This window comes from Eumetopias jubatus, unplaced genomic scaffold, assembly GCF_037043125.1.
Source record: "Eumetopias jubatus isolate StellerSeaLion01/CBP00866 unplaced genomic scaffold, mEumJub1_p1.0 scaffold_15, whole genome shotgun sequence".
NCBI classification, from domain to species: Eukaryota; Metazoa; Chordata; class Mammalia; order Carnivora; family Otariidae; genus Eumetopias; species Eumetopias jubatus.
In genome coordinates, this window is record NW_028274821.1 from 17,811,600 (window position 1) to 17,838,270 (window position 26,671).

The 26,671-nt window shown below is 39.3% G+C and overlaps 1 protein-coding gene across 4 annotated transcripts in view; it reads left to right on the forward strand.

Annotated features, from left to right (window-relative positions):
* The window catches only part of PCSK5 (proprotein convertase subtilisin/kexin type 5), a 455,891-nt gene that overhangs the window by 127,336 nt on the left and 301,884 nt on the right, over window positions 1-26,671 (forward strand). For all 4 annotated transcript variants that reach the window (XM_088019243.1, XM_028094318.2, XM_028094319.2 and 1 more), the window contains exon 5: window positions 1,039-1,115. In XM_088019243.1, the coding sequence (XP_087875369.1) occupies window positions 1,039-1,115 (77 nt within the window). The remainder of the gene's footprint in view (window positions 1-1,038; window positions 1,116-26,671) is intronic.

Sequence of the window (26,671 nt, forward strand, 5' to 3'; positions counted from 1 at the left end):
CAGTTATACTAGATACACACCATTCACGCTCTAGTGACCAGTATGGGGGGCTATGGGGGGCCTTTATATGAGAAGCAGGGACTTACCTACCACCTTTATATGTCCTGTGTATTTTGCATAATTTCTCCAGACATCAGACTCTATGTACTACACATTATTTTCAGAAACAAGAGTCTTTGATAAAGCTAGAAAACACGTTGGCTTTCACTAAAACCGAAACACGAAACAGTCTAAATTAGTTCTACCTACTGTGACATAAACTGGAGTGAAGGTATAAGCCAGTAATTTCTTTTTGGAAATTTAGAACATCAAAAGAAAGAAATGTAGAAATTTGGAGGTGTTTCACAAAAAGCAGACAGACAGATCCAGCTTTGGCCTCAGAGATGCTTTTGCCTCATTTTGAAGCCTTGGCCTAGAATAAAACTTTGTTCATTATTTTGGTTGGGACAGAGGATCATTGGGTATTAGTAAAAAGTCTGAATTACAGACTCTTTTATAGTAGATACAACATCTGAAACCAGACAGCTATTGCCTGATAGAGATACCACGATACCTAATATAATAAATTTCTAATACTGATTTTTAATCGGCTTGCCAGTTATTTGTGAATTATCCTCAAAAATCTTTGAATTATAAGGAATTTACACACTCCAGAAATGAAGTAAAGAATAGAGAGAGAATCCCTGGAAAATAAATCACTTTGCTTCTAGAGAGTCCAAGAATACTTCACTGAAAGGGTGGTCACTGGGGACCTCTTCAGAGGCATTGAATGAGAGGTCAGTTCCAGAGATGAGGGAAAATATTGGCAAGAATGGTCTGGGTTCTTCCTTGGTCTGTGGAGAGTATTTTTTCACCTTAAGGAGGAAAATACAACAGTGATTATTACTGAACAAGGCATCCTGACGCCACCGAACCATGAATGTATTATTTAATCTAATTACTCTCTTGAGGAAATGTGTTTAAGAATGCATGTGGCTCCATGTTAATGGCTAATTACTAAACGTCTGTCTTCTCTTGCTCACTCCTCTGTGGCCGTAGGATGCTCTGGCGAGTTGTGACGTGAATGGGAATGACCTGGACCCAATGCCTCGTTACGATGCAAGCAACGAGAACAAGTAAGGCCCAGCTGAGGGGGGGCTGGCCTGTGGCTGCCAAGGATTTTTGTTTTCTCCTCTTGCTGAGGGAAGTATTTTCTTAGAAAGCCTTGGTAACAAATGATCCATAAATTTGCTCCAGGGGGAACAGGTGTCTTTTCACTGAAGCTTCTGGGTAATAAAAAGGGTGGTCTCCATGGTAAGAATGGTCGCAGAGAGAACCCTGGGGAATGACTCAGCATTTCCATATCTTGAGGGCACAGCTGGGGAATATTGCCCCTCATGAGGTAATTGGCCAGTGACCCATTTTGGGGGATGGGGTGCTAAAGGGAAAGGCAAAACAATGTGTACGCCAAAAGAGTTACTTTATTCTGTTAAATTCAACAAATTTCATTGACTCCTGTGCTTGAAGTCTCTGCCAGGGGCTTTCTTACTAGCTGCTTTGTTCTTCTGTTCTGCAGTGATTGTATTTTCTACTAATACACGTGAAATACCTGTAAGGTTTGCCATGTACAGAACCTATTACCTTTCTTATCTTCACATTCAAGAGCCATAGAAACTCATTTAAACCACTCTTCCACTCTCCAGTTAGTACAGTAGTTCTTGTGAGAGCAGATGAAAATGCACATCCATTTGATACCATGGAATATCTTAACATTCTTCATAAAATAAATGGGAGTGCTTTTTCTTGCTTAAGATGACCCAGATTCTTTAAAGGATTAGTAGATATTTCTAATCTCTAGATCACATTAGCTTTTTTCCTTTTACTCCAAAACTCCTCCAGTATAATGCTGTGATTTAAATGCTACCATTTCGATTTTTACTTACATGTTTTAGTCTGGAATCTCAGAGGTAGCAAAAAGAGGTGTTTTGCCCATTTATTACGTGCTATTTCCAGCCTGTGTTTTTCTTTAGGAAAAAATTTCTTAGCAAGTATGATTTGATTAAGTCAATAAGTTTAGATAAAACCATCTGACCTAGATAATTGTGACTGCACATGGGTTTTTTCCTTCTTTTTTTTTTTTCCTCTTTTCACCATCTACAAAGAAGCCTCAAAAAAGTTACTGTGGAAAGCATGCTATTTGCTAATAAGTCGGTAAATGTTACAGATCAGATTCAATGGTGAAAGCATTAATGCATAAGTTGATTTTGATAGAATTTTTCAGAGCCTTCTAAACAAAAAAAGAAAGGGACCTAAATTAAACTGGATAATTTTCTTTCAGTCCTGGCCATTGCTGTCCAGATTACACTGCTTAAAGTTATAGTAAATTTCACACCAAGGGTCATAATTTGAGACAATGCAGGCTAATGCCTGAAACACTGATGAAGAATCCTGAAGCTTCAGTACCAGAAAGTCACCACTGATAAATTTCGATATACAGTTCATTCTGCTATAGTGCCACATAGCCTTCCTAAAAACACTTGCGCTCTGCAAAATCTAAAACCGCCAAGTAATAAGACAGTGAAATTTGAGCTCAGCACTCAAAAACTTCATCGGTGATGCACACACACAAAATGGTAGGGACCTATTTAAAAACAATAGCCCAGTTGTATCCATGTTAAGTGGTTACAAAATATGTAAAATTATAATAAATGAGCCACTTTATCTTGAGAAACACCCGAAGTTTGCTTGTGGAAGTGTGTGCGCATTACATCTGCTCTTACATATGAATGCGTGCCGCTCTGTGTGCAAGAGAAAAAAAGAGGGGAAAAAAGAGATGAAAATTTCGAAAAAGAACAAAGAATAGGGAGGAAAATTAATCAGTTGAGAGGCGAGGGGAAAATTAAGCAGAGTGGAGGACACCCCCCTAGCCTCCCACCCACTGCCCAGGATGACGTTTGGAATCATGGCAACTTGCCAGTTACTAAAGATGGAAGGTGAGGTACTCGAAATCAGGGAGTAGCAGCGGCAGACGTGGACAGGTGTGGACTGTGGTGCTTTTCGGGTGTGTAGCTGTGTGGGTTTTGTGTATTCCCATGGCGATGCATTTTCTACATTCACTTAGAGTTTCTGGGACAAAACTGTGCATCAACACATGTAAATTTCACATTATGCTTACAGCGATCTCCAATACATCAATGGTATAGGAAGAAATTTGTGTTTTTGAGGCAAGCATATAGGAGAACTGTACGATACTATATGCATCAGTTTGATTTATTCCATCAACATCTGTAGAGAGCAAAAAGGGACAGGAAAGCTACAGGAAAGACTAGATCATCATAACACCCGAAGTATTTGGGGGCAGGATATTGAGGGGCAAGAGGGGCTATAGGTAGAAACCAGAAACGTATCATAACCTGTAGGCAGTGCTGTCTGAATTCACATATGGTGAGTTTTTGCACTGAAACTCTCAGTGGTGACGGTGACTGTTTTCCAGGGCGTGTCAGACGTGTGACTAACATCGCTAACCACAGAGGCTGTGCTTAAGCTCTTAAGCTCTTTGAGTGTTGGCTTTGATGGCTTTTTACAGGCTGCCTTAAAAAAAAAAAAAAAAAAAAAGTATCCTTTGCAAGTATTCCTTTCAAACCTGGCTCTCCCCGAGACCTGTTCTTGAGAAGCGTCGCCATAGTCCTGCTCACTGTGGCATATTCTGGTGTGTCCTGTTTTAACCCCTTCTAAGTACTGTCCATGGTTCACTGAGTGCAGTGTGGGTTTGGTTATTGGAGCACACAGGCATTGTTCTAGATACGTGCTTGCTTTGTAGTCTTGACAGTGAAATATGGCATTTCCAGAGGTACAACACCAGCATCCCCTACCTCTGTTTTATGAGCGTGACCTGGGGCAACAGATGACCCTTTACCTCCTCTCAGGAGTGCCACCTGATGTTTTGTTGGCCAGACAAGCCATGTACTCAGGCATTTGGGGTTAAGATAGCCTCTCTGCTCATTAGACCGTAATTATAGATGTGATTGATGGATCTGTCTTTAAGCGAGATAATTCTGTTTGAATAGAAGTCACGTGGCATCAGGAAATTAGCAGTGGGTTTGTAGTTCAGAAGAGTTGACGGTTAGTTTTGGTTCTCCTTAATTAGCTTTATAATCTTCGGGCCTGAGTACTCTGAGCTTTGACTAAAGCTTTGTTGTTGTCTTAATCTGTAAAATTACTACAATAATACTTCCCAAGGTTAGCAGTAAAATACCTAAAACACCAAACATACGACGGACTACATATTAGGTGCTAGATAATTTATAATTGTAATTACAGCTGTTATTATAATTATGTGTTCTATTCCTCTTTCTGGTTCTTGATAAATAACTAAAAATCACAATCATCTCAAACTATATGTGCCTATGAACATTTCAAATGTAATGTAAGACTTAGAGGTCTTTGTTTATTTCCAAGGTTAGAGGTTTCGGTAGGTTTTTCTGCTGCTTTAGGTGATGAGAGCTGTGACTCATTCAGTAAATGAGTCGGTAAATCTGCTTTTCTGCAGTTCTGTTTCCCCATCTCCTTGAGCAGAGCCACGAGTCTTTGAATTTGACGCAAGAGAGTGAAGGGGAGAAATTTCTAATCCTCGTCAGAATGAAGCAGCTCAGGTGTCTGCTCTGCGAATACCTCCTCTTTGTATGATCTGACCAGTAGGCTTGAGAGTGTGTCTGGAATTATTTCCTGCTTAGCTACATCTGTTCATTCATTCCACAGGTACTCACCGAGACCCTACTTTGTGAATGGCTCTGCCCTAAGTCTTTGGGGGTGGGGGTACGGGATGAAATAACTTGGGCTCCGAACTAATGGATTTAATTGGTAGATGACTTGAGAAACTTTAATGCCTGATGGGTTTTAGTACTACGAGAGAAAGCACTCTCAAAACTCCAATGCAATCATCTCTCTTAGACTGACATGATTACATTTCTAGTGCTAAAACTTTGGGGTGACAAAAATCACTGCAGAAGTACAAAAGTTGTAAAAATTCCTTTTTTAAAGATTTTATTTATTTATCTGAGAGAGACACAGTGAGAGAGGGAACACAAGCAGGGGAGAGTGGGAGAGGGAGAAGCAGGCTTCCCGCTGAGCAGGGAGCCCGATGCGGGGCTCGATCCTAGGACCCTGAGATCATGACCTGAGCTGAAGGCAGACGCTTAACGACTGAGCCACCCAGGTGCCCCCAAAATTTCTTTTTTGTCACTTTTTCATGTCCCCCACATAACAGGTGCATAAAGAAATAGCCTCAGTGGAGGAGACCATAAAAGCTGTCCTTCCGTTCGGCTTTGTCTCCATTCAGATTAGCTTGTCAAATAAAGGTGACTGCATTGTTCTAGGCTTAAAATAGAAAATGCCTCCCTACAAATGAAAGAGTCTCCTGGCATTTCATACCACTACTCCTATTTCTGATAAATGAATTATTGATGTCTGAGTTAGAGCTTCCCTTCCCTAGGTTGCTTCTTGTTAAATGTTCCCTCCATTTAAAAGTCATAGCAACATATTTAGTGGGAGGTGAGAGCACACATTGTATCTTGAATGGGTGATATGTGGGCCCAGAATCTGACTCCTTTTGAAAATGAACCAATCCATTAGTTAAAGACTCATTTTTCAAAAGGAATTAATTTTTTTCATTTTTCTTTCTGATCTCTATTTTCAGGAAGATTTAAGCAGGGTAGATGGAAGCACATTTTTTTTCTGATTCTTTAGTCTACTTGCACATATCATTTCTGGTTTTAAGAATGTATATCACCATGTTGTAGAAACCAAAGTGCACGTGGCCTTCTCTTTCTCATCCCTGCAGATGAGGACTGTTTTCAGGAGATAGTGTTCCAAAACAAAGCCAATGATTGTAACAAATGTTTTCTAACGAGTTAAAATATTTTCTCTATATTCTAGAGGGGAAAAAAAAAACTTTAGATCAATGACCTTATCTTGAGATCCATAACCTTAACAGGTAGAAACCTTATTTATTTAAATTTTTTACTCAAGTATAATTAACATATAGTATTATATTAGTTTCAAGTGTACACTATAACGATTCAACAATTCTATACATTTTTCAGTGCTCATCAATAGGAGTGTACTCTTAATTCCATTTATTTATTTCACCTCTCCCCTTACCCACCTCCCCTTTGGCAACCACCAGTTTGTTCTCTGTATTTAAGAGTCTGGCTTTTTGTTTGTTTCTTTTTTTTCTTTGTTCTTTTGTTTCTTGAATTCCACATGAGTGAAATCATATGGTATTTTTCTTCCTCTGACTTATTTCGCCCAGCGTAATCCCATCCAGGTCCATCTAAGTTGTTGCAAATAGTAAGATTTCATTCTTTTTTATGGCTGGATAATATTCCTGTGTGTGTGTGTGTGTGTGTGTGTGTATCACATCTTGTCATCCATCTATCAGTGGACACTTGGGCTGTTTCCGTATCTTGGCTATTGTGGATAATGCTTCAGTAGACATAGAGGTGCATGTATCTTTTTGAATTAGTGTTTTCATTTTCTTGGGGTAAATACCCAGTAGTGCAATTACTGGATCATACGGTAATTTGATTTTTAATTTTTTGAGGAACCTCCATACTGTTTTCCACAGTGGCTGCACCAGTTTGCATTCCCACCAACAGTGCACAAGGGTTCCTGTTTCTCCACATCCTCGCCAACACTTGGTATTTCTTGTGTTTTTGTTATACCTTCTGACAGGTATAAAGTAATATTTCATTGTGGCTTTAATTTGTATTTCCCCAATGATTTGTGATAGTGAGCATGTTTTCATGTGTCTTTGGCCATATGTATGTCTTCTCAAAGCAATCTACAGATTTAATGCCATCCCTATCAAAATACCAACATTTTTCACAGAACTAAAACCAAATATTCCTAAAATTTGTATGGAACTACAAAAAAACAAACAACAACAACAAAAAAACCCCAAAACCCCAAATAGCCAAAGCCATCTTGAAAAAGAACAAAGATGGAGGTATCACAAGCCCAGATTTCAAGATATACTACAAAACTATAGTAATCAAAACACTATGGTACTGGCACAAAAAGAGACACATAGATCAGTGGAACAGAACAGAGAGCCCAGAAATAAACTCACGCTTTTATGGTCAACTAACCTATGACATAGGAGGCAAGAATATACAGTGGGAAAAAGACAGTCCCACACGTGGGACCTGAAACCATAAAATTCCTAGACAAAAACATAAACAGTAATTTCTCTGACATTGGCCGTAATGACATTTTTCTAGGTATGTCTCCCAAGGCAAGGGAAACAAAAGCAAAACTGAACTATTGGGACTATCCCAAAATAAAAAATTTTGCATAGCAAAGGAAACCATCAACAAAACAAAAAGGCAACCTATTTAATGAGAGAAGATATTTGCAAATGATGTATCCAATAAAGGGTAGATATCAAAAAAATATAAAGAACTTACACAACTCAACACCAAAAAAACAACTAATGGAACTGGAAAAAAAAAAAAAAAAGGCAGAGAACCTGAATAAACATCTTTCCATGGGAGCCTTATTTCTTTATACCCAGGATTTAGCCAGACACTTCAGATAAAATTATCCTATAGCTAAATAGGTCAGAAAAAAATCTGCTAAAGACAAGAAGGGCCAGTATCAGTGGCCGATTTATTTTTCCAAGTATTTCCAACATTTTTCCTCTAGTCCTTTTGCAAAATAGCATTATGATAGACTAGCCAGTAGTTACTTAATCAGTGGTTAGCAAATGAATTCACGTGACGACGACTACAATTGTACATGCTAGAGGCTTAACGTATCCAGAGAAGATAGGCGTGAAACATACCTGACCCTTTTCATATGCAGGTATACATTCTATCTCCGGGAAAGAACATACAACAAATATTTTAGAAAATCTGTTTCTGTCATATGGGGTCACGACACCATACTGTGAGATAAGTAACATTTTGACCCATCTTGTAGATTCTGGAAAGTAGCTGGGGTCTGGGGCCTCACACAAAGTTGGAATACAACAGGAAAAGGCCTCTCTTAGTCCAGAAGCCAGCCAGCCCTCCCCCTGCCCTCACCAGCCCTTGGTCACAAGCCCTGCCTTCCTCCGCATGTTAGTCCTCCTCTTCAGTAGCTCACCCGGGACGCGCACGCCCCCATCCATCCCTCCACTCCAGCTGTCTGTTGCTTTGTCCCTTCTCCCACCGGCATCCCTGTAAAATCTCCTAAACGGCTTCCCTGTCTCCAGGCTCACCCTATCCCGCCGCCCGAGTGATAGATAAATAAAAATTAAAAATATGTATAAATATATAAATTAAAAAATAAAAAATATATAAATTAAAAAACCCTTTAATGTCTTGACATTTTGTTGAAAGTACAAGACGCTCTGTCCCCCACTCCTCCCTCATTATTAAGCCTGCTCTGCCCCGCATGTCCCCTACTCTCCCCCTTTATTTATCAGCCCTGAGGGACCTGTGAAGTTCCCTTAATGTGCTGCAACTCTACAACCTTCCCCCCCATCCGCACCTGTGTGGTCCCTCCTCTCCCTTCAACTCCTGTCACTTCCCCTGTGATGCCTTCTCTCACCTCCATCATCTGAGCTGGATACCCTCCGGTGAGTTGTCAAAGCCCCTGTGAATTTCCGGCTTTTGTAAAACGTTTCCTGTTCTACACAGGGTCGCATTTACCGAGGTAGAGAATAGAGAGGCAAGAGGCAAGAAGAGATACTGAGAAGATTTCCAGTTTAGTTTGGGGTTTAAAATGTCTGTTTGGTCTTACAGTAACTAGAAGACTATCAACCTTGATTGCTCATATGGATGAATTTGTGAAATGTATCCTAAAATAGTAACTATTCAAAAGGTACAATATATATATATACTGGATTTTTGTGCTGAGTATCTTTTTTTTTTTTTTGACCTTCCTCCCTGCTATGTAGCCCAGAAACCTGACCTCTAAGGACTGTATCAATAGACTCCCTTGTCCTCTGGCTTGCCACTGGGTTTGGCCAATGGAAGTCTCCAGCACGAGATCATTGGGACACCGAGGAGTGAAGAACGAGTGTTTATTCTCTGCCCCCTCCTTATTGGACCACTGGGGACTAGCTGGGTACCTGAAGATCATAATTACTGTCAGGTGGCCCTAAGGCTCACTTCTTGATGGCTATCCTTTATGGGCATCAATAACCACTCATTCCCCATGGTTCCTTAGATTTAGGGGTTTTCCAGTGTTTCTCATTTAGAACACCACACTGTTCCCTATTGGTTTCCCCAAATCCTGCCTGCATCTTTATGTTAAGTCCCTTGAGTAAATTTTTTTCATGTTACCCAGTACAAAAAAGTCCAGTGTTTCCTGATCGGCCCTGGTTGACATAGGTATGTTAGTTTTTTAGCCTGGTATCTTTGGTAGACTAAAAGAAAAAATGTCCAGACTCTTCCAAGAAAGAAAGTAATTAGATTCATAGGAGTTGTGTTAGTGGCTTTGTATTTTTTAATGAGACCTGACAAATACAAAAAATAGTTACCTAATATAGAATTCCTATACACCTGTCACTTGAAGTATAAGTATTAATTTTTGTAAAACAATGCATTAATTATTCTAGGGATTAGAATCATGATAATGCAATCCTCAGACCCCTTTGTTCTTTGTTGATTTTGGTGTGTTCTCTTCCAGGATTTGGGGACATGGTCTCTTGGGGTTCTCAGTAACAGTTTCAATAAAGGGCTGATTGATGCTATAGGTTAAAATGAGGTTTGGGTATAATTTATGCAAACCAAGTGCACTATTGACATGAATAATTGACAAGTGCTTCAATTTAAATTTCTTATTTAAAAAACAAACTCACAAATTCCTGAGGCCTCTACAGCAGATGGAAATGGCAGTAAGGGAAAGATAAGTATCCTTTTTAAATAATGGATTAAGCATTTGAGCAGAGTTTCCAGACAGGTATATTTATTTATCTTTCTCTTTTCTCTAACCTCTGCCTTGGATCTTTCTATCTTCTCTTGTTTCTTTATGCCCTGAAATACATAAAATTTAGAGCATGAAGACCTTGAGAGGTCAATGTGAGCAGTGCATTATGTGTATTATTCAGAGCTATAGAGAAGACATCCGAGACCTTTCAAGTGCATTCCGCCAATGGACACTCATGTTAGATGCTGAAAAGGAAGGCAAACTCAGGAGAAAAAGAGCCCTGTTTTGCTTATCTCACTCCCTGTATAGATACTAGAAGAATAGGCTGAAAATAAAATCAAACTACAGACTGGCTAATTGTTCATTTTAATATTAACAAGATATTATTTAGATATTGGTTGTCTTCCTATTCAGATCAAACACTTTCTAAGTTAAGGGACTAAAGTTAGAATTTCTTTTTTATTACTAGCTGAAAAGGACGTCATAATTTTTATGTTTGAGCAATTCGGTTAATTACAGTAGAAGCCTGTTGTTCCAATGGACTTAAGTATGTGTGTTTAATATCAGCAGTAGGTGTGCATTTCAATTACAATCCTCAATAAAAGGTGGAAAGGCAGAAAATAGGTGTTTTAGGTCAGAATATATTTGATTAGTTCTCATAAAATAGGTCACCAAAAAAGGCAAGGTGATAGAGTAAAAGAAAAAAAAAAAAAGGTCCTGCTTTTAGATGAGACCTGTGTACCAGTTCCAGCCTTGTTGTTCACTGTTGTCTGTGGACTTGGAGAAGCATCTCATCAGAGCCTCCCTTGTCACATCAGTATCTCAATGTCCCTGGCTGACTTAACCAAAAAAACCTGTAAGTCAGTGGGGTTGCTACTTGACTATATTTGAATGTGGTGTAAGCAATGCTAATAAAATTAACACATCTGGATGCTTTCTCAGTTACTGCTCACAGCAACCCACATTCAGAGCAAAAGTCGAGAGAGGTGGAGTAAAATGCTTAATGTCACCGGGTGACAGAATTTGAGCTCATTTATTCCTGCAGCCTCTATTTACCTGCGTAGCTAAATTAATCTGTGGTCAAGTAGATGAGAAATTAATTACTGGGTTGAGCCCATGCTTCAGTAACTTTACTACCTTGGGAAAACTAATCACCGGAATGCTGCACTACTGTGTTCAGTAAATATTCAGTAGCTTGGTTCTACCAAGTGCTGGTAGTCTGAGCTGTTTCTCCACAGAGAGGGAATTGGGCCACAAAGGTCGCCAACACCTTGTGTACATGTGACTTTGAACAAGTAACAGAGATCTTTTATTACAGAAAATGATTGTTTAGGTCTGACTTCACAATGGTATTTGTTCTATGGAAATAAATGAATCTAGGGGCTATTTATTCAGAGCTTGCTATAGGAAGGGACTCAGCTACCATCACTTTAAATAAGAGACCCAAGGGTAGACATATGACTGGGAAGGCTTTATCATTAAAAAAAGAAAAAAAAGAAGAAAAAAACAGGTTTCAGGTGTTCTGATCAGTGGTTGGCATGGGGAAGACACAGCTAGGCTCTCAAACAATTCTAGTTCTCAACAATTCTAGTTCTCAAACACTTCTAGTTCCCAAACAATTCTAGTGTGTATTAATAACTGTAAAAGAAAATTGAATGAGAACCAAGTGGTTATAGTGTAAATAAGTGTTTTGGGAAATTATATAAAATTGTCAAAGGAATGGACGTTATTAAGGTGGTAATAAAAAATAAGGTGAAGTCTTAGTCTAATTCACAGAGGGCAGGAGTTAATTTTCACATCTCTCTATGTGGAGATATGGACTGTTTGATGTTGGAATCACATAACCAACAGACATTTTCCCGATATTTTTGTATCTAAATGATGGTCCCAGAGAGTGCTCTGGAAATGTGGGCTGTGCAAGATTCTCTGTAGGAGGGAAAGACTGAGCCCAAGGACATCAGAAGCCTTTTTCTACCCTAAGAGGGGTGTGGGGTCTCGAGGATGTGTTCTGCTTTGGGGAGTTGTGGTGAATCATTTTGCACCTAAAATAGCTTGAAGAAATTGAGAAGAACAGTTGACTACTGGAGATTTTCCAGCAAATTCCCCCTGAATCCCCACTTTCTCTGCAGCATGTTCTTATCACAAGCTGCCATCTCATGAATTTTAAAAAAGACTGACCTTTGTTAGGAGAGTTTACCTCTTCCTATTTTTAGATATCCCCACACCATCTGCATATAATTTACATATGCTAGTAAATGCATTTGAATTTGCATGAATTGCAGATAAAATACCTTGCGGTGACACCCTGGGCTGAGATTAGCTGACTGCTAAAGATTTTGTATGACCTTTTTGCTCTTGGTTGGTTTTGCTCCTTCTGAGGTTCATCCTCACAGGGTCACCCCCCCACCCCCATCCCCATTACCAAATAGAGACTCATTTTACACCCCCCAACCCTGCAGCCCCACCTGTATCGGGTTGTTACAGATGTCTTTCTTTTTTTACCATCCTGGTACCTTGGGCTTACCACAGGCACCAGCATGATGCTGTTGCCATGCAGAGTAGACACACATCTGCCTCTAGCAATGGCCCCAGTCTTGGCACCAGTCTACACAGTTTGCACTAGAGGTGATTTGACTAGAACTTAAGTTCAGCACTCTTACTTGCAACCCTTGTTGTTCATTTTATTGAACATCAAGCTCTTTCGTAAAAATTATTTATTTTTCTTCGTAATAGAACAAGTCCCTTTAATGCTTTTCAAAGGAGTGGCAATATATGCAGCAAAAACACTTGATCGTGTTTCTCTTTTTCTTGTCCATCCATCTCACACCTAATGTCGGGAGTATGGGGGATGGGGCATTGGAGCATGTGAGAAGGAGCTGGGATTTGCGTTGAGAAGATTAAAGAATTAGAGGCCCTGACTTTGTTGAAATTGAATTCAAATGGAGACCAATGGGATCCTCAAGTGAGGGGCAATCTCAGGAGCAGCTCATCTAACAACCATGCATTCGCCTGATCACTCATACTTGGGGCAGTAGAGGCCCTTGTTGTGACTGAAGTATTTCCCGCTACCGAGATGCCGTAGCAACTGTGGCTTAACTCTTTTATGGGTTGAATTTATATCAAATTGTTTGGCCCCCTGTGGGGAGTAATATTAGTGGCATCATCATGATGGAGCCGTGTTCCACACAGCATGATAGTATGGAGCAAGACCCTTTCACTGGTGTATTTATAGGAGTGTTCACTCAAATGTGTTGAAATCTTTGTAGCCCAAATGCAGTATGAGAAGGTATTCAGGTAAGCGTTGCAAATTATGTGGATGTTCATTCTTCCATGTTTTATGATCATGCGTACTATTTTACATCAATTGATTCCATTTATCATCATCCAACTTTCTCATTGTGTTTCTATGAGCTTCTGTTAGAATCCCCATTGGAAAACTTATTTCAGTTATAGGGGATACTAACTCATGTTTAATCCATCCTGGTTGGAAAAAAATGTATAACTCTGTTGTTTTATCTTTGTCTTTGATTAGGGAGATACTTCTTCTTATGCTAAGAAAGTAAACTTCATGAAGGATCATACTCATATATTAAATTCACCCATTTTTCTTACAAGGTTTATGGGTTTCTGAAATCTATATGAATATAGCACACTTAGATTTCTAAGATGTATACTTGGAGTAAAACAGGAAAATGTATATGGGGAAGGAGGTCCAAGTAACTGCTTGCTAGATAAGTTGTTTAATAAAATTGAATAATCCTTCTATACACTGAGAGGGTATTTTGAGCAATAGCCTATAGAACCATGCCTAGGCAGAGACATGGACAAACACTACATACATATGGTTCATACTGGAAAAGTTGTTCTTACTATAATAATTTTTAAATTATTATAAAACAAGCTGCTTATTTGGCTTCCTGTGAGCAGTTCTATAGCTTTGAGAAGCTTGGTACATGATCTGGGTGGGGATGCAGAGAACAACTTTGTCTCCCCAGAAACCGTTGACTGGTTTTGCCTTGGGCTAGAAATTCAGCACAGTCTAAATCGAGTTCAGTGGGGTCACTATATGTTTTCCGTGAGAGAATGAGAAAAAAGAGTGGTTTTCTGGTTCCCTTGAATGGCATTAATCCTTCCAAGTCATCTCAGACCTCATCGTCTCAAATACAGAGGAGCCGCCTACTAAAAATGATTACTTATCTAGAACTTTACAGTGTACAAAGCATGTCTACACATAGTCTCACTTGACTTATAAAATTTCCATGTCATAGGGGTAGTAGGTAATTCTTTTGGTGCCCCAGTATCTGAATTCTTTGTGTGTGAAGAATTCTCTGTCTCAGTAGAGAGCAAAGACTATTTTCTAGTATGGCAGCTGAAAATGGTGGATACTCTTCACTTGCCTAACCTCCCTTGCTCTAGTCTAGGGCCCAGGCCAAGGGATCTAGATTCTAAATCAGTAGCAGTTGTGCAGGCTAGTGACCTAAAGGCCAAGCAAGCTCTCAGTCACTTGCCTGGGTTCTCCTCCCTGTCCCCCCGCACCCATCTCTCTCAGCAGAACAGCTGTGTTTTTCTTCACCCTTAGCCTCCATCTTGGTTATTTTGTGCTCCTAATGATTCAGAGCTTCCCAATATCCTTTTAATAAAGTACTTTTCTGCTTCACTCGGCCAGTTACAGTAAAGAAGCTGTAATTAAATCTCATTATTGTTGCCCCCTCTTTCCAGAGGAAGAAAGTAAAATTCAAGGCAGATTCGCAGAACTTAAAAAAGTGAGTCTGGCGGGCGCCTGGGTGGCTCAGTCGGTTGAGCGACTGCCTTCGGCTCAGGTCATGATCCTGGAGTCCTGGGATCGAGTCCCACATCGGGCTCCCTGCTCGGTGGGGAGTCTGCTTCTCCCTCTGACCCTCCCCCCTCTCATGTGCTCTCTCTCTCATTCTCTCTCTCTCAAATAAATAAAATCTTTAAAAAAAAAAAAAAGTGAGTCTGGCTTCCAAACTCATGCCCTCTGTATCACATAATGTACTCTAATTTGGAACACGGTACTAGATGTTCTTTTTTGAATATAGTATTCATAAACAATAGATACTTCTTAATTCATGTAAATAAATGTAGTTAGTTGATGAGAATTTAGTGCTTATTTTGTGGCATATAGTTTCATTCAGAAAAGACTTTTTGAATACCTATTGGGAGAATGGCAGTTTGCTTTTGGTTATTTCTTAATAAAACTAGTGATAGAGTTATGGTATGTAGACAATGAACATTGATCCATCACTTAACTGATAAGGTACAACAGGTAAACCAGTAGGCAGGATGTAAACTGGACACCATTGGTTTTCTAAAAGTATTTCATGGAACCCTAGAGTGTTGATAGATCTCTCAGATTGCCCAAGTGTCACTCAGGTGACTATATGGAATGAATAGAGCCCTCTGTTCCTCAACTAAGTCACACCCGTTTTTAAAATCTACACTAAAATCTATTTTGGATGGTTGGATTTCTCCTAAGATTATTGAAGTAAAAGGTTCTATTTATACAAAACAAACCATGGTAAGCCAGTGCTACAGGCCAGAGGAGTGGGTTTAGAGGGGTTATCACTGGAAGTAGGCACAAATTGTAGGGAAGGCTTCGAGAGGTGGTAGCATTTGACCTTTGCCTTGGAAAAGGACTGATAGAAGGCAGTAATCATTAGTGAGAGAATGTCTGTAATGGCTGAAAGAGTCTCTGAATTAGTGAGCTCCTTACAAGCTTTGGGATAAAAGTCATCTTCTTTGGGAATTTTGGTTTTTTTTTTTTTCTTTTTTGTTAAAAGAAAAATCCACAAATTTCTTATTTTCCCCAGAGCCTCTCTTTTATTTAAAACTCAAATCTGAACATATTTTTCCTCTACCTTCAAAACCTTTATGACCAGTTCATGAGGTGTGTGCAAAGAATTTATAATAGATCCATTGTCTCTTAGCCTCACCACCTAACACTGCATTACACTCTAGTTTTAACTAATCTTTTTACGGCTCTCTAGGAATAGCATGCTGCATATGTCCTGGAGACTGGTGAATAGTAAGCATTCCATAAATGGTTATGTTGTTATTATTCTACCATGCTTATTGGTTGTTAAGTGGAAGATGTAATCTTGATGCGCATTGTGGTTATTACTAATGTAACCCAGTTGGAAGCTGAGGATCGCTACATCCCTGCTCTGTGGCAGGATCACTGCCCCCTTTTCACTTGAGAAAACAGGGAAGCAGAAAAGAACAAGAAATGTAAAATACCAGATTTTATGGATGAAGAATCTAAAACCAGTGTCAGATGTAAAGCTTTAAATGAAATTGAACATGTTTTTATTCTTAAAATCCACATTATTGTGCAAAATTGCCATGCCATTTTGGGTTTGTTTCTATTTGTTTTATTTATTTATTTTTTTAAAGATTTTATTTATTTGTGTTTCTATTTGTTTTAAATAACTATCAATAACTGTTTCAGTAAGAGTAAAAACAAAAAACAAACAAAAAACAAAAAACATCTCTTAATACCAAGTACTTGTTGCATGTATTTTCTGTGGCTAAAATTAAGAAGCTTCTGTTTAGACTTGAGAAACAGAGTGCAGTTTGCATGGAAATAAAATACTGCAGATTACCTGGGGCTGTGTTCATTAACACCAACTGATTTTTATTCTTTGCCAACAAAAAGGAAATTATAAATTAATTAAACTTTGATTTAGGTTTTAATTTTCTTTCAGGTGTTGTGTGCAGGCCTTTCTTGAAATAAGGAGGTAAATCAACTGGTAGAACCTTTAAAAAATTTTTTCACTAAGTAATTTTAGGATGAGAAGGTGAAAATGGACCATGCACATATAATTACTGATCAGTAAAACTTTCGAGATAATTCCTTGAGAGATTTAAAATTTAGTGAAAATCAATCTCTTTCTCTTTCTGTCTCCTTTCCGACACACACATGCACGCACCCCTACTTTTCTTATTATAATTGTATTATTAGCTGTAACATTGATCTTAAAAATTAAGGTCAAACCTCTTAAATATTTAGCATAAGTAGGAAAGAAATCAGAAATAATTGAACCACTTAAGGAACAACTTCAGATCTAGAAGTTAGCTGAAAACGTAGAAATAATAATAATCATGAATGAGTTGTGCATAGTCGAAAAAATAGCAATGGTTGAGGTCAGGCATTTCTGCATATGTTTATCTTCTCCTAACATGAGGAGATTAGAATTAATGAGATTAGAAATAGACATGGTGATATTTTTAATTGGGGTTACAAGCTAGAAATAGGGAAGTGTGTCTGGACAGGAGGATTATGAACGTCAAAGTCTGATACAGGTAAATAAGCCAAATGATTGTAGGGATAACTTGGGGCAAGTCTTTTGGCCCCTGGGAGACCTAATTGTCTTCTGCATATAAAATGGAGACAAAATGAGCTACTTGTAGTTTGCTGTGAGAATTGGAGATAGTGCATTCTGAATGTTCGGGATACCACGGGCCCTACTAACCTACATACTAACTGATGGTATTAGAGCTAATGTAGGGGTTTGGTCACCAAGAACACCTCGTGACAGAGCTGCAAGTCAAATGAGTCATCGACACTTTTCATTCTGTTATTTGTCTGGGGGGAAATTATTTCCATCCAATTTAGAACATGTATATTGTACATGTGCAAACTGTGGGAGTAGAATCTGGATTTTCTTCTGGCAGAGGAGGACATGGGTCTGAAATTCTCCTGGAAGGATTACATGGACCTAAGAGTTACGGAGATCATCTCTGCTCTGTTACCATTGGCTGTCTCAGTGGTCTTTTCGGTCAGATTTTTCATTGCAGAGTTCCAAAAAAAATGGAATACTCCTCCTAGAGCTCTCAAGAAAATGGGCTATAGTACACTTCTTCTCTGTAAATCTCCATATCCTGCCTCATGTGTTTGGTAAAAGGATAGAAGAGGAACAAGATCATAAATTTTGAAAGGAGTTATTAGATTTAGTGGCCCTTAAAAACTCAGTTAATATTCATATTTTATTATATTATTCATTTATTGGATTTATAGCAATTCATCCTCCAAAGAGTGACCAAAAAATACATACAGATACAGTAACAACTGTGATATGGGACGAGTTGCAACAATAAGCCAGCGGTTAATCGCTTACCCACGCAGACCTCTGTGTGTTCCTGAGCTTCAACTCTGCGCTTCGTCCTGATGCAAGAGAAAAGTTTTAAAAGAGTGATTATTTCAACATTCTTGTTCAAAAATTTGATCTACCTTGTTTTCACCAGTTGGTGACTAGTTTCCATGGAAATAGAAATGGAATAAGCATTCCTCATTTTAGATTCTCAGCTGCCCTATGCCAACTGAGAGCTGTAAATGCCATTTGGTGAACAGCAAGGATCCAGAATTCTTCCATTTTAAAGCGGCTGAGGGAGAGGAAAAAAAATGATTGCCAAGTCATTTTGCTTTTCTTCCTAGGAAAAGGAAACAATTTGGTGATTGTCTGAGATATTGACTGACAGTTATCAAACACATACAATGTCTAGTGGTGCGTCTTGCAGCTACTCAATTTAAATCTGTTTTCCCCCCTTCACAGAGTTCCTTACCTCATTGTGATTTCACTGGCCTGCGGTTGCCTTCCCGGTTGTCCACCTGCTGTTCCAGTGATGGGCACTGAACAGGAAAGTGGTCAAAATGTTGGAAAGAGACGGCTCGGTGTTCTCAGTGATCTGTGACCTGAAGGGGGGAAAAAATAATCTGTTGTTAGAGGGAGTGTGTGGGGGACAATTTACAAAATCCTCACTCGTGAGAGAATATCAGTTAATTTTGCCATCAGGACTCTCCATTTCTTAGCAGTTGTCGCCTATAACTTACCACATTTTCCGGAACTTTTCCATGAGGAGTGAAGAATATTATAACAAAGGCTTTCCCATAAAATGTTTGCATATCAGTACAGTTGTTTTCCTTTGTCTTGTTTTTTGGAGCCTGAAAAGTTGAATCAATGTGAATGCTACGATAAAATTTTAATAACACTAACCCATGGTATTTTCTTTTATATTTTAAGATGTTTAGATGCTAGATCGGGAAGGAATGTGACTCTAGCTCTTAAACATCACCCAGCTGTGGTTCTGTGAGCGTACTTCTCTTGGGACATAAGAAGGAGTTTCTCTGTGTCCCAAAGTCTAAATTTAATAAAGGAAGCCATACGTAATGGCTACCCGCCATTATGCTGCCCCTGCGTCTCTGAGTGTGGTCTCACACCTAGCCAAAGCAAGTAATGTGTCAACTAAGGAAATAGGATCCTTATACTAGGCTTGTGAAACTGCACGAATACTGCAGGGGAAATCGTCCAGATGCTGGGCATGCAGTTCAGGGCCTGACATTTTCTGTTACCACATTGTATTCATGGGAGGATATCACCGTGATAACTGTTTTGGTATAAACAGCTTGTGTGTTCCAGTGTCTTGAGAAAGAAGCATTTAGGATACAGAAAGGAACCTGCTTAGAATATACGTTGCAGTTCAAGATTGCAAGCCAGACCAGATATGACAGGGACTCTGTAACCTCTGTGAAAGCTTCTGCTCTCTCAAGAGAGGGGAGCCAGTTCCTTAGTCTCTTACTTAATCCACAGCTTTCCTGCATTGGAGAAGCAGTGCGGGGAGGGACTCATTACAGAGATAAATGGGGGCTGGGGGGAGAAAACATCCAAAATGAATCCACTCAAACCGAGGCCAGAGTCTTGTAATAAGCGATGAAAATGGTGTTTTATTTTAAACAATAAAACCCAAATGATGAAAATACATGTGGTTTATTCTCCAGCAGCACATGTAGCTATAGCCATTTTTATATCAAACAAAAATGAATCATGTTTAAAGTTGTAGTTTTTCTGTAATATTACAAAATTTGAATTTTAGTAGAGTCGTAAACAGACTAAGTTTATAAAAATTTTTATCAGTTTTTGAAGGGCCATTTGGAATCATTTTATTGACAAATCATTCTCATTTAGAGCCACTGTCACGTTGCCAGCCTTGTTGCATTTTTACTGAATCTCGCTCTTCTGGATTATTCTTCAACACAGCTTTCAGTGTGATTAAAGCTGTTCTGAAATTCACCGATTGCATGAAATCCTGTGTCTTCTGAAAGTTCATTAGGCAATCGATTTGCTTGATTTGCCTTGTATTGTTTGTTTGCATTTTATGTTTATACAGAGATAGAAAATTCTGGCACTGGAAGAAGATAGGGCTGCTTGAGTCAGCCGTAATTTCATTAATGATAGGATCAGTCATATCTTTTTACTTATTTAGTTAGGAAACCTAATAATTATGATACCCTTTTTTTTTAAAAAAAAGAACTCAGGGCCAGTGATCCAAATAGCTTCAAAGAAGTGACTTCTGAGCCTTTCTGTCAGGAAAGGTCTCAAGTTGTCATTATTTTGTTCGGCCCTGCTAAGTATATGCATGCCAGAGGATGTACGCACGTCCTTCCGAAAACATACTGTGCATTCACTGTTGCGGAAACACTAGGACTTGGTGTCGAGAGATTTGGGTTCACGTTCTTTGACAGTAAGCTGGCTGTATTACCTTGGTCCAGTCACTTAACCCATAAGAATTCTGTTTTCTTACCCTAATATGCGGATAAAGGTACATGTAATGTGTGCAAGATTATTGGAGAGAGCAAATGAAGTATGTGAACCTAGGAAAATAAAACTACGTAGCAAATAATAAGTGATCCTTATCACCTTTATTGATTTGCTGCTTGTTTTTCAAGAGAGAGCATGTGTGTGCCCATGAGCAGGGGAGGGGAGGGGCAGAGCGAGAGGGGGAGAGAGAGAGAGAGAGAGAGAGACTTTTTTCTTTAAATTTTCTTGTTGTTATGTTAATCACCATACATTACATCATTAGTTTTTGATGTAGTGATCCATGATTCATTGTTTGTGCATAACACCCAGTGCTCAACGCAGAACGTGCCCTCTTTAATACCCATCACCAGGCTAACCCATCCCCCCACCCCCTCCCCTCTAGAACCCTCAGTTTGTTTTTCAGAGTCCATCGTCTCTCATGGTTCGTCTCCCCCTCCGATTTACTCCCCTTCGTTCTTCCCCTCCTGCTATCTTCTTCTTCCTTTTTTTCTTAACATATATTGCATTATTTGTTTCAGAGGTACAGATCTGTGATTCAACAGCCTTGCACAATTCACAGCGCTCACCATAACACATACCCTCCCCAATCTCTATCACCCAGCCACCACATCCCTCTCACCCCCCACCACTCCAGCAACCCTCAGTTTGTTTCCTGAGATTAAGAATTCCTCATATCAGTGAGGTCATATGATACATGTCTTTCTCTGTTTGACTTATTTCACTCAGCATAACACCCTCCAGTTCCATGCATTTTGTTGCAAATGGCAAGATCTCGTTCCTTTTGATGGCTGCATAATATTCCATTGTGTATATATACCACATCTTCTTTGTCCATTCATCTGTCTATGGACATCTTGGCTCTTTCCACAGTTTGGCTATTGTGGACATGGCTGCTATAAACATTGGGGTGCATGTACCCCTTCGGATCCCTACATTTGTATCTTTGGGGTAAATACCCAGTAGTGCAATTGCTGGATCGTATGGTACCTCTATTTTCAACTTTTTGAGGAACCTCCACACTGTTTTCCAGAGTGGTTGCACCAGCTTGCATTCCCACCAACAGTGTAGGAGGGTTCCCCTTTCTCTGCATCCCCACCAACATCTGTCCTTTCCTGACTTGTTAATTTTAGCCATTCTGACTGGTGTGAGGTGGTATCTCATTGAGGTTTTGATTTGGATTTCCCTGATGCCGAGCGATGTTGAGCACTTTTTCATGTGTCTGTTGGCCATTTGGATGTCTTCTTTGGAAAAATGTCTGTTCATGTCTTCTGCCCATTTCTTGATTGGATCATTTGTTCTTTGGGTGTTGAGTTTGATAAGTTCTTTATAGATTTTGGATACTAGCCCTTTATCTGATAAGTCATTTGCAAATATTTTCTCCCATTCTGTCGGTTGTCTTTTGGTTTTGTGGACTGTTTCTTTTGCTGTGCAAAAGCTTTTTATCTTGATGAAATCCCAATAGTTCATTTTTGCCCTTGCTTCCCTTGCCTTTGGCGATGTTTCTAGGAAGAAGTTGCTGTGGCTGAGGTCGAAGAGGTTGCTGCCTGTGTTCTCCTTTAGGATTTTGATGGACTCCTGTCTCACATTGAGGTCGTTCAACCATTTGGAGTCTATTTTTGTGTGTGGTGTAAGGAAATGGTCCAGTTTCATTCTTCTGCATGTGGCTGTCCAATTTTCCCAACACCATTTGTTGAAGAGACTTTTTTCCGTTGGACATTCTTTCCTGCTTTGTCAAAGATGAGTTGACCGTAGAGTTGAGGGTCCATTTCTGGGCTCTCTATTCTGTTCCATTGATCTATGTGTCTGTTTTTGTGCCAGTACCATACTGTCTTGATGATGACAGCTTTGTAGTAGAGCTTGAAATCTGGAATTGTGATGCCGCCAGCTTTGCTTTTCTTTTTCAACATTCCTCTGGCTATTCGGGGTCTCTTCTGGTTCCATACAAATTTTAGGATTATTTGTTCCATTTCTTCGAAAAAAGTAGATGGTATTTTGATGGGGATTGCATTGAATGTGTAGATTGCTCTAGGTAGCATTGACATCTTCACAATATTTGTTCTTCCAGTCCATGAGCATGGAACGTTTTTCCATTTCTTTTTGTCTTCCTCAATTTCTTTCATGAGTATTTTATAGTTTTCTGAGTACAGATCCTTTGCCTCTTTGGTTAGATTTATTCCTGGGTATCTTACAGTTTTGGGTGCCATTATAAATGGGATCAACTTCTTAATTTCTCTCTCTTCTGTCTTGTTGGTGTATAGGAATGCCACTGATTTGTGTGCATTGATTGTATAGCCTGCCACTTTACTGAATTCCTGTATGAGTTCTAGCAGTTTTGGGGTGGAGTCTTTTGGGTTTTCCACATGCAGTATCATATCATCTGCAAAGAGTGAGAGTTTGACTTCCTCTTTGCCGATTTGGATGCCTTTGATTTCTTTTTGTTGTCTGATTGCTGTGGCTAGGACTTCTAATACTATGTTGAATAGCAGTGGTGTTAGGGGACATCCCTGCCGTGTTCCTGACCTTAGGGGAAAAGCTCTCAGTTTTTCCCCATTGAGAATGATATTCGCTGTGGGTTTTTCATAGATGGCTTTTATGATATTCAGGTATGTACCCTCTATCCCTATACTCTGAAGAGTTTTGATCAAGAAAGGATGTTGTACTTTGTCAAATGCTTTTTCTGCATCTATTGAGAGGATCATATGATTCTTGTTCTTTCTTTTGTTAATATATTGTATCACGTTGATTGTTTTGCGGATGTTGAACCAACCTTGCAGCCCAGGGATAATTCCCACTTGGTCATGGTGAATAATCCTTTTAATGTACTGTTGGATCCTATTGGCTAGTATTTTGGTGAGAATTTTTGCATCCATGTTCATCAAGGATATTGGTCTGTAATTCTCCTTTTTGATGGGGTCTTTGTCTGGTTTGGGGATCAAGGTAATGGTGGCCTCATAAAATGAGTTTGGAAGTTTTCCTTCCATTTCTATTTTTTGGAACAGTTTCAGGAGAATAGGTATTAATTCTTCTTTAAATGTTTGGTAGAATTCCCCTGGGAAGCCATCTGGCCCTGGGCTTTTATTTGTTGGGAGATTTTTGATGACTGCTTCATTTCCTTAGTGGTTATAGGTCTGTTCAGGTTTTCTATTTCTTCCTGGTTCAATTTTGGTAGTTGGTACATCTCTAGGAATGCATCCATTTCTTCCAGGTTATCTAATTTGCTGGCATAGAGTTGCTCATAATATGTTCTTATAATTGTTTGTATTTCTTTGGTGTTGGTTGTGATCTCTCCTCTTTCATTCATGATTTTGTTGATTTGGGTCATTTTTCTTTTTGATAAGTCTGGCCAGGGGTTTATCAATCGTGTTAATTCTTTCAAAGAACCAGGTCTTAGTTTCCTTGATCTGTTCTGCTGTTCTTTTGGTTTCTATTTCATTGATTTCTGCTCTGATCTTTATTATTTCTCTTCTCCTGCTGGGTTTAGGCTTTATTTGCTGTGTTTTCTCTAGCTCTTTTAGGTGTAGGGTTAGGTTGTTTATTTGAGACTTTCTTGTTTCTTGAGAAAGGCTTGTATTGCTATATACTTTCCTCTCAGGACTGCCTTTGCTGCATCCCAAAGATTTTGAACAGTTTTGTTTTCATTTTTCATAGGTTTCTATGAATTTTTTTAAATCTTCTTTAATTTCCTGGTTGACCCATTCATTCTTTAGTAGGATGCTCTTTAGCCTCCATGTATTTGAGTTCTTTCCAACTTTCCTCTTGTGATTGAGTTCCAGTTTCAAAGCATCGTGGTCTGAAAATATGCAGGGAATAATCCCAATCTTTTGGTACCGGTTGAGACCTCATTTGTGACCTAGGATGTGATCTATTCTGGAGAATGTTCCATGGGCACTAGAGAAGAATGTGTATTCTGTTGCTTTGGGATGGAATGTTCTGAATATGTCTGTGAAGTCCATTTGGTCCAGTGTGTCATTTAAAGTCTTTATTTCCTGGTTGATCTTTTGCTTAGATGATCTGTCCATTTCAGTGAAGGGGGTGTTAAAGTCCCCCACTATTATTGTATTGTTGTCAATGTGTTTCTTTGCTTTTGTTAGTAATTGCCTTGTATAATTGGCTGCTCCCATGTTAGGGGCATAGATATTTACAATTGTTAGATCTTCTTATTGGATAGACCCTTGAAGTAGGATACAGTGTCCTTCCTCATCTCTTATTACAGTCTTTGTTTTAAAATCTAATTTGTCTGATATAAGGATTGCCACCCCAGCTTTCTTTTGGTGTCCATTAGCATGGTAAATCGTTTTCCCCCCCCCTCACTTTCAATCTGGGGGTGTCTTTGGGTCTAAAATGAGTCTCTTGCTGACAGCATATCGATCGGTCCTGTTTTTTAATCCAATCTGATAGCCTGTGTCTTTTGATTGGGGCATTTAGCCCATTTACATTCAGGGTAACTATGCAAAGGTATGAATTTAGTGCCATTGTATTGCCTGTAAGGTGACTGTTACTCTATATTGTCTGCGTTCCTTTCTGGTCTATGCTGCTTTTAGGCTCTCTCTTTGCTTAGAGGACCCCTTTCAGTATTTCTTGTAGGACTGGTTTCGTGTTTGCAAATTCCTTTAGTTTTTGTTTGTCCTGGAAGCTTTTTATCTCTCCTTGTATTTTCAATGACAGCCTAGCTGGATATAGTATTCTTGGCTGCATATTTTTCTCGTTTAGTCCTCTGAAGATATCATGCCAGTCCTTTCTGGGCTGCCAGGTCTCTGTGGATAGGTCTGTTGCCAATCTAATGTTTCTACCATTGTAGGTTACATATCTCTTCTCCCGAGCTGCTTTCAGGATTTTCTCTTTGTCTCTGAGACTCGTAAGTTTTACTATTAGATGTCAGGGTGTTGACCTATTTTTATTGATTTTGAGAGGGGTTCTCTTTGTCTCCTGGATTTTGATGCCTGTTTTCTTCCCCACATTAGGGAAGTTCTCTGTTATAATTTGCTCCAGTATACCTTCTGCCCCTCTCTCTCTTTCTTCTTCTTCTGGGATTCCAATTATTCTAATGTTGCTTCGTCTTACCGTATCACTTATCTCTCGAATTCTGCCCTCGTGATCCAGTAGTTGTTTATCTCTCTTTTTCTCAGCTTCTTTATTTTCCATCATTTGGTCTTCTATATCGCTGATTCTTTCTTCTGCCTCATTTATCCTAGCAGTTAGTGCCCCCATTTTTGATTGCACCTCATTAATAGCCTTTTTCATTTCGACTTGGTTAGATTTTAGTTCTTTTATTGAGAGAGACACTCTTAAGCAGGCTCCTTGGAGCCTGCCGCTGGGCTCGATCTCAAGACCCTAAGATCATGACCTGAGCTGAAATCAAAAGTCAGTCGCTTAACCAGCTGAGCCACCCAGGCGCACCTGATTTGATGTTTCAGTTGCATATTGTATTAAGCATTCTTTCAAATGGAAATTATTACATTAGTGGATATAAACTGTACGTTATATTTGTTGAGGTGATTGATTTCCATAAAACGGCATTCAGTATGAATATCCAATGAAAGGAAGGGGAGTTAGAAAAGGTAGAAGTGTATGTTTCTTGATTCCCAAAAAGTCGTAGGTAGCTATGACTGCATTTACCCTTCATGCTTAGAAACCACTGTAAACTTCTGGTAAACTTCTAACTGCAGGTCGTATCTACCTGTTGACTCTGAGAATGTTTTTTGTTTTTTTAAAGGATTAAAAAGAGGGGAGGGGATCATGTGATGGAGACCGTATTTGGCCCCATAAAGTCTGGAATATTTACTATATTTGGCCCATTACAGATGTTTGCCAACCCCTGTTCACCCACTCCTGCAAACACCATCATAATAAAAACCCACTCTTTGTGTGTTAAAATGTTAACTCAGTAATTAGGGATATGATAAATCTACGCTTTGTAGGGAGGCATTCCTTCATTGTTGGTTTTGTACTACCATAATTTTGAGAACCTTCCAATGTGTAAGGAAATGACTCAGGTGAGCTCCGCGAGGAAATCCAGGAGTAGCTATTGGTAAATGGAAGGGTTAGCAGTTGCTTGGTGTAGCTGAGCTGAAATGAGGTCAGCTCAGTGAATATGTATGAGCTACTTATCTCTACTTCAAGACCCGTTTCTCAGACTGCCAAGGGACCCTGGGACCACGTGT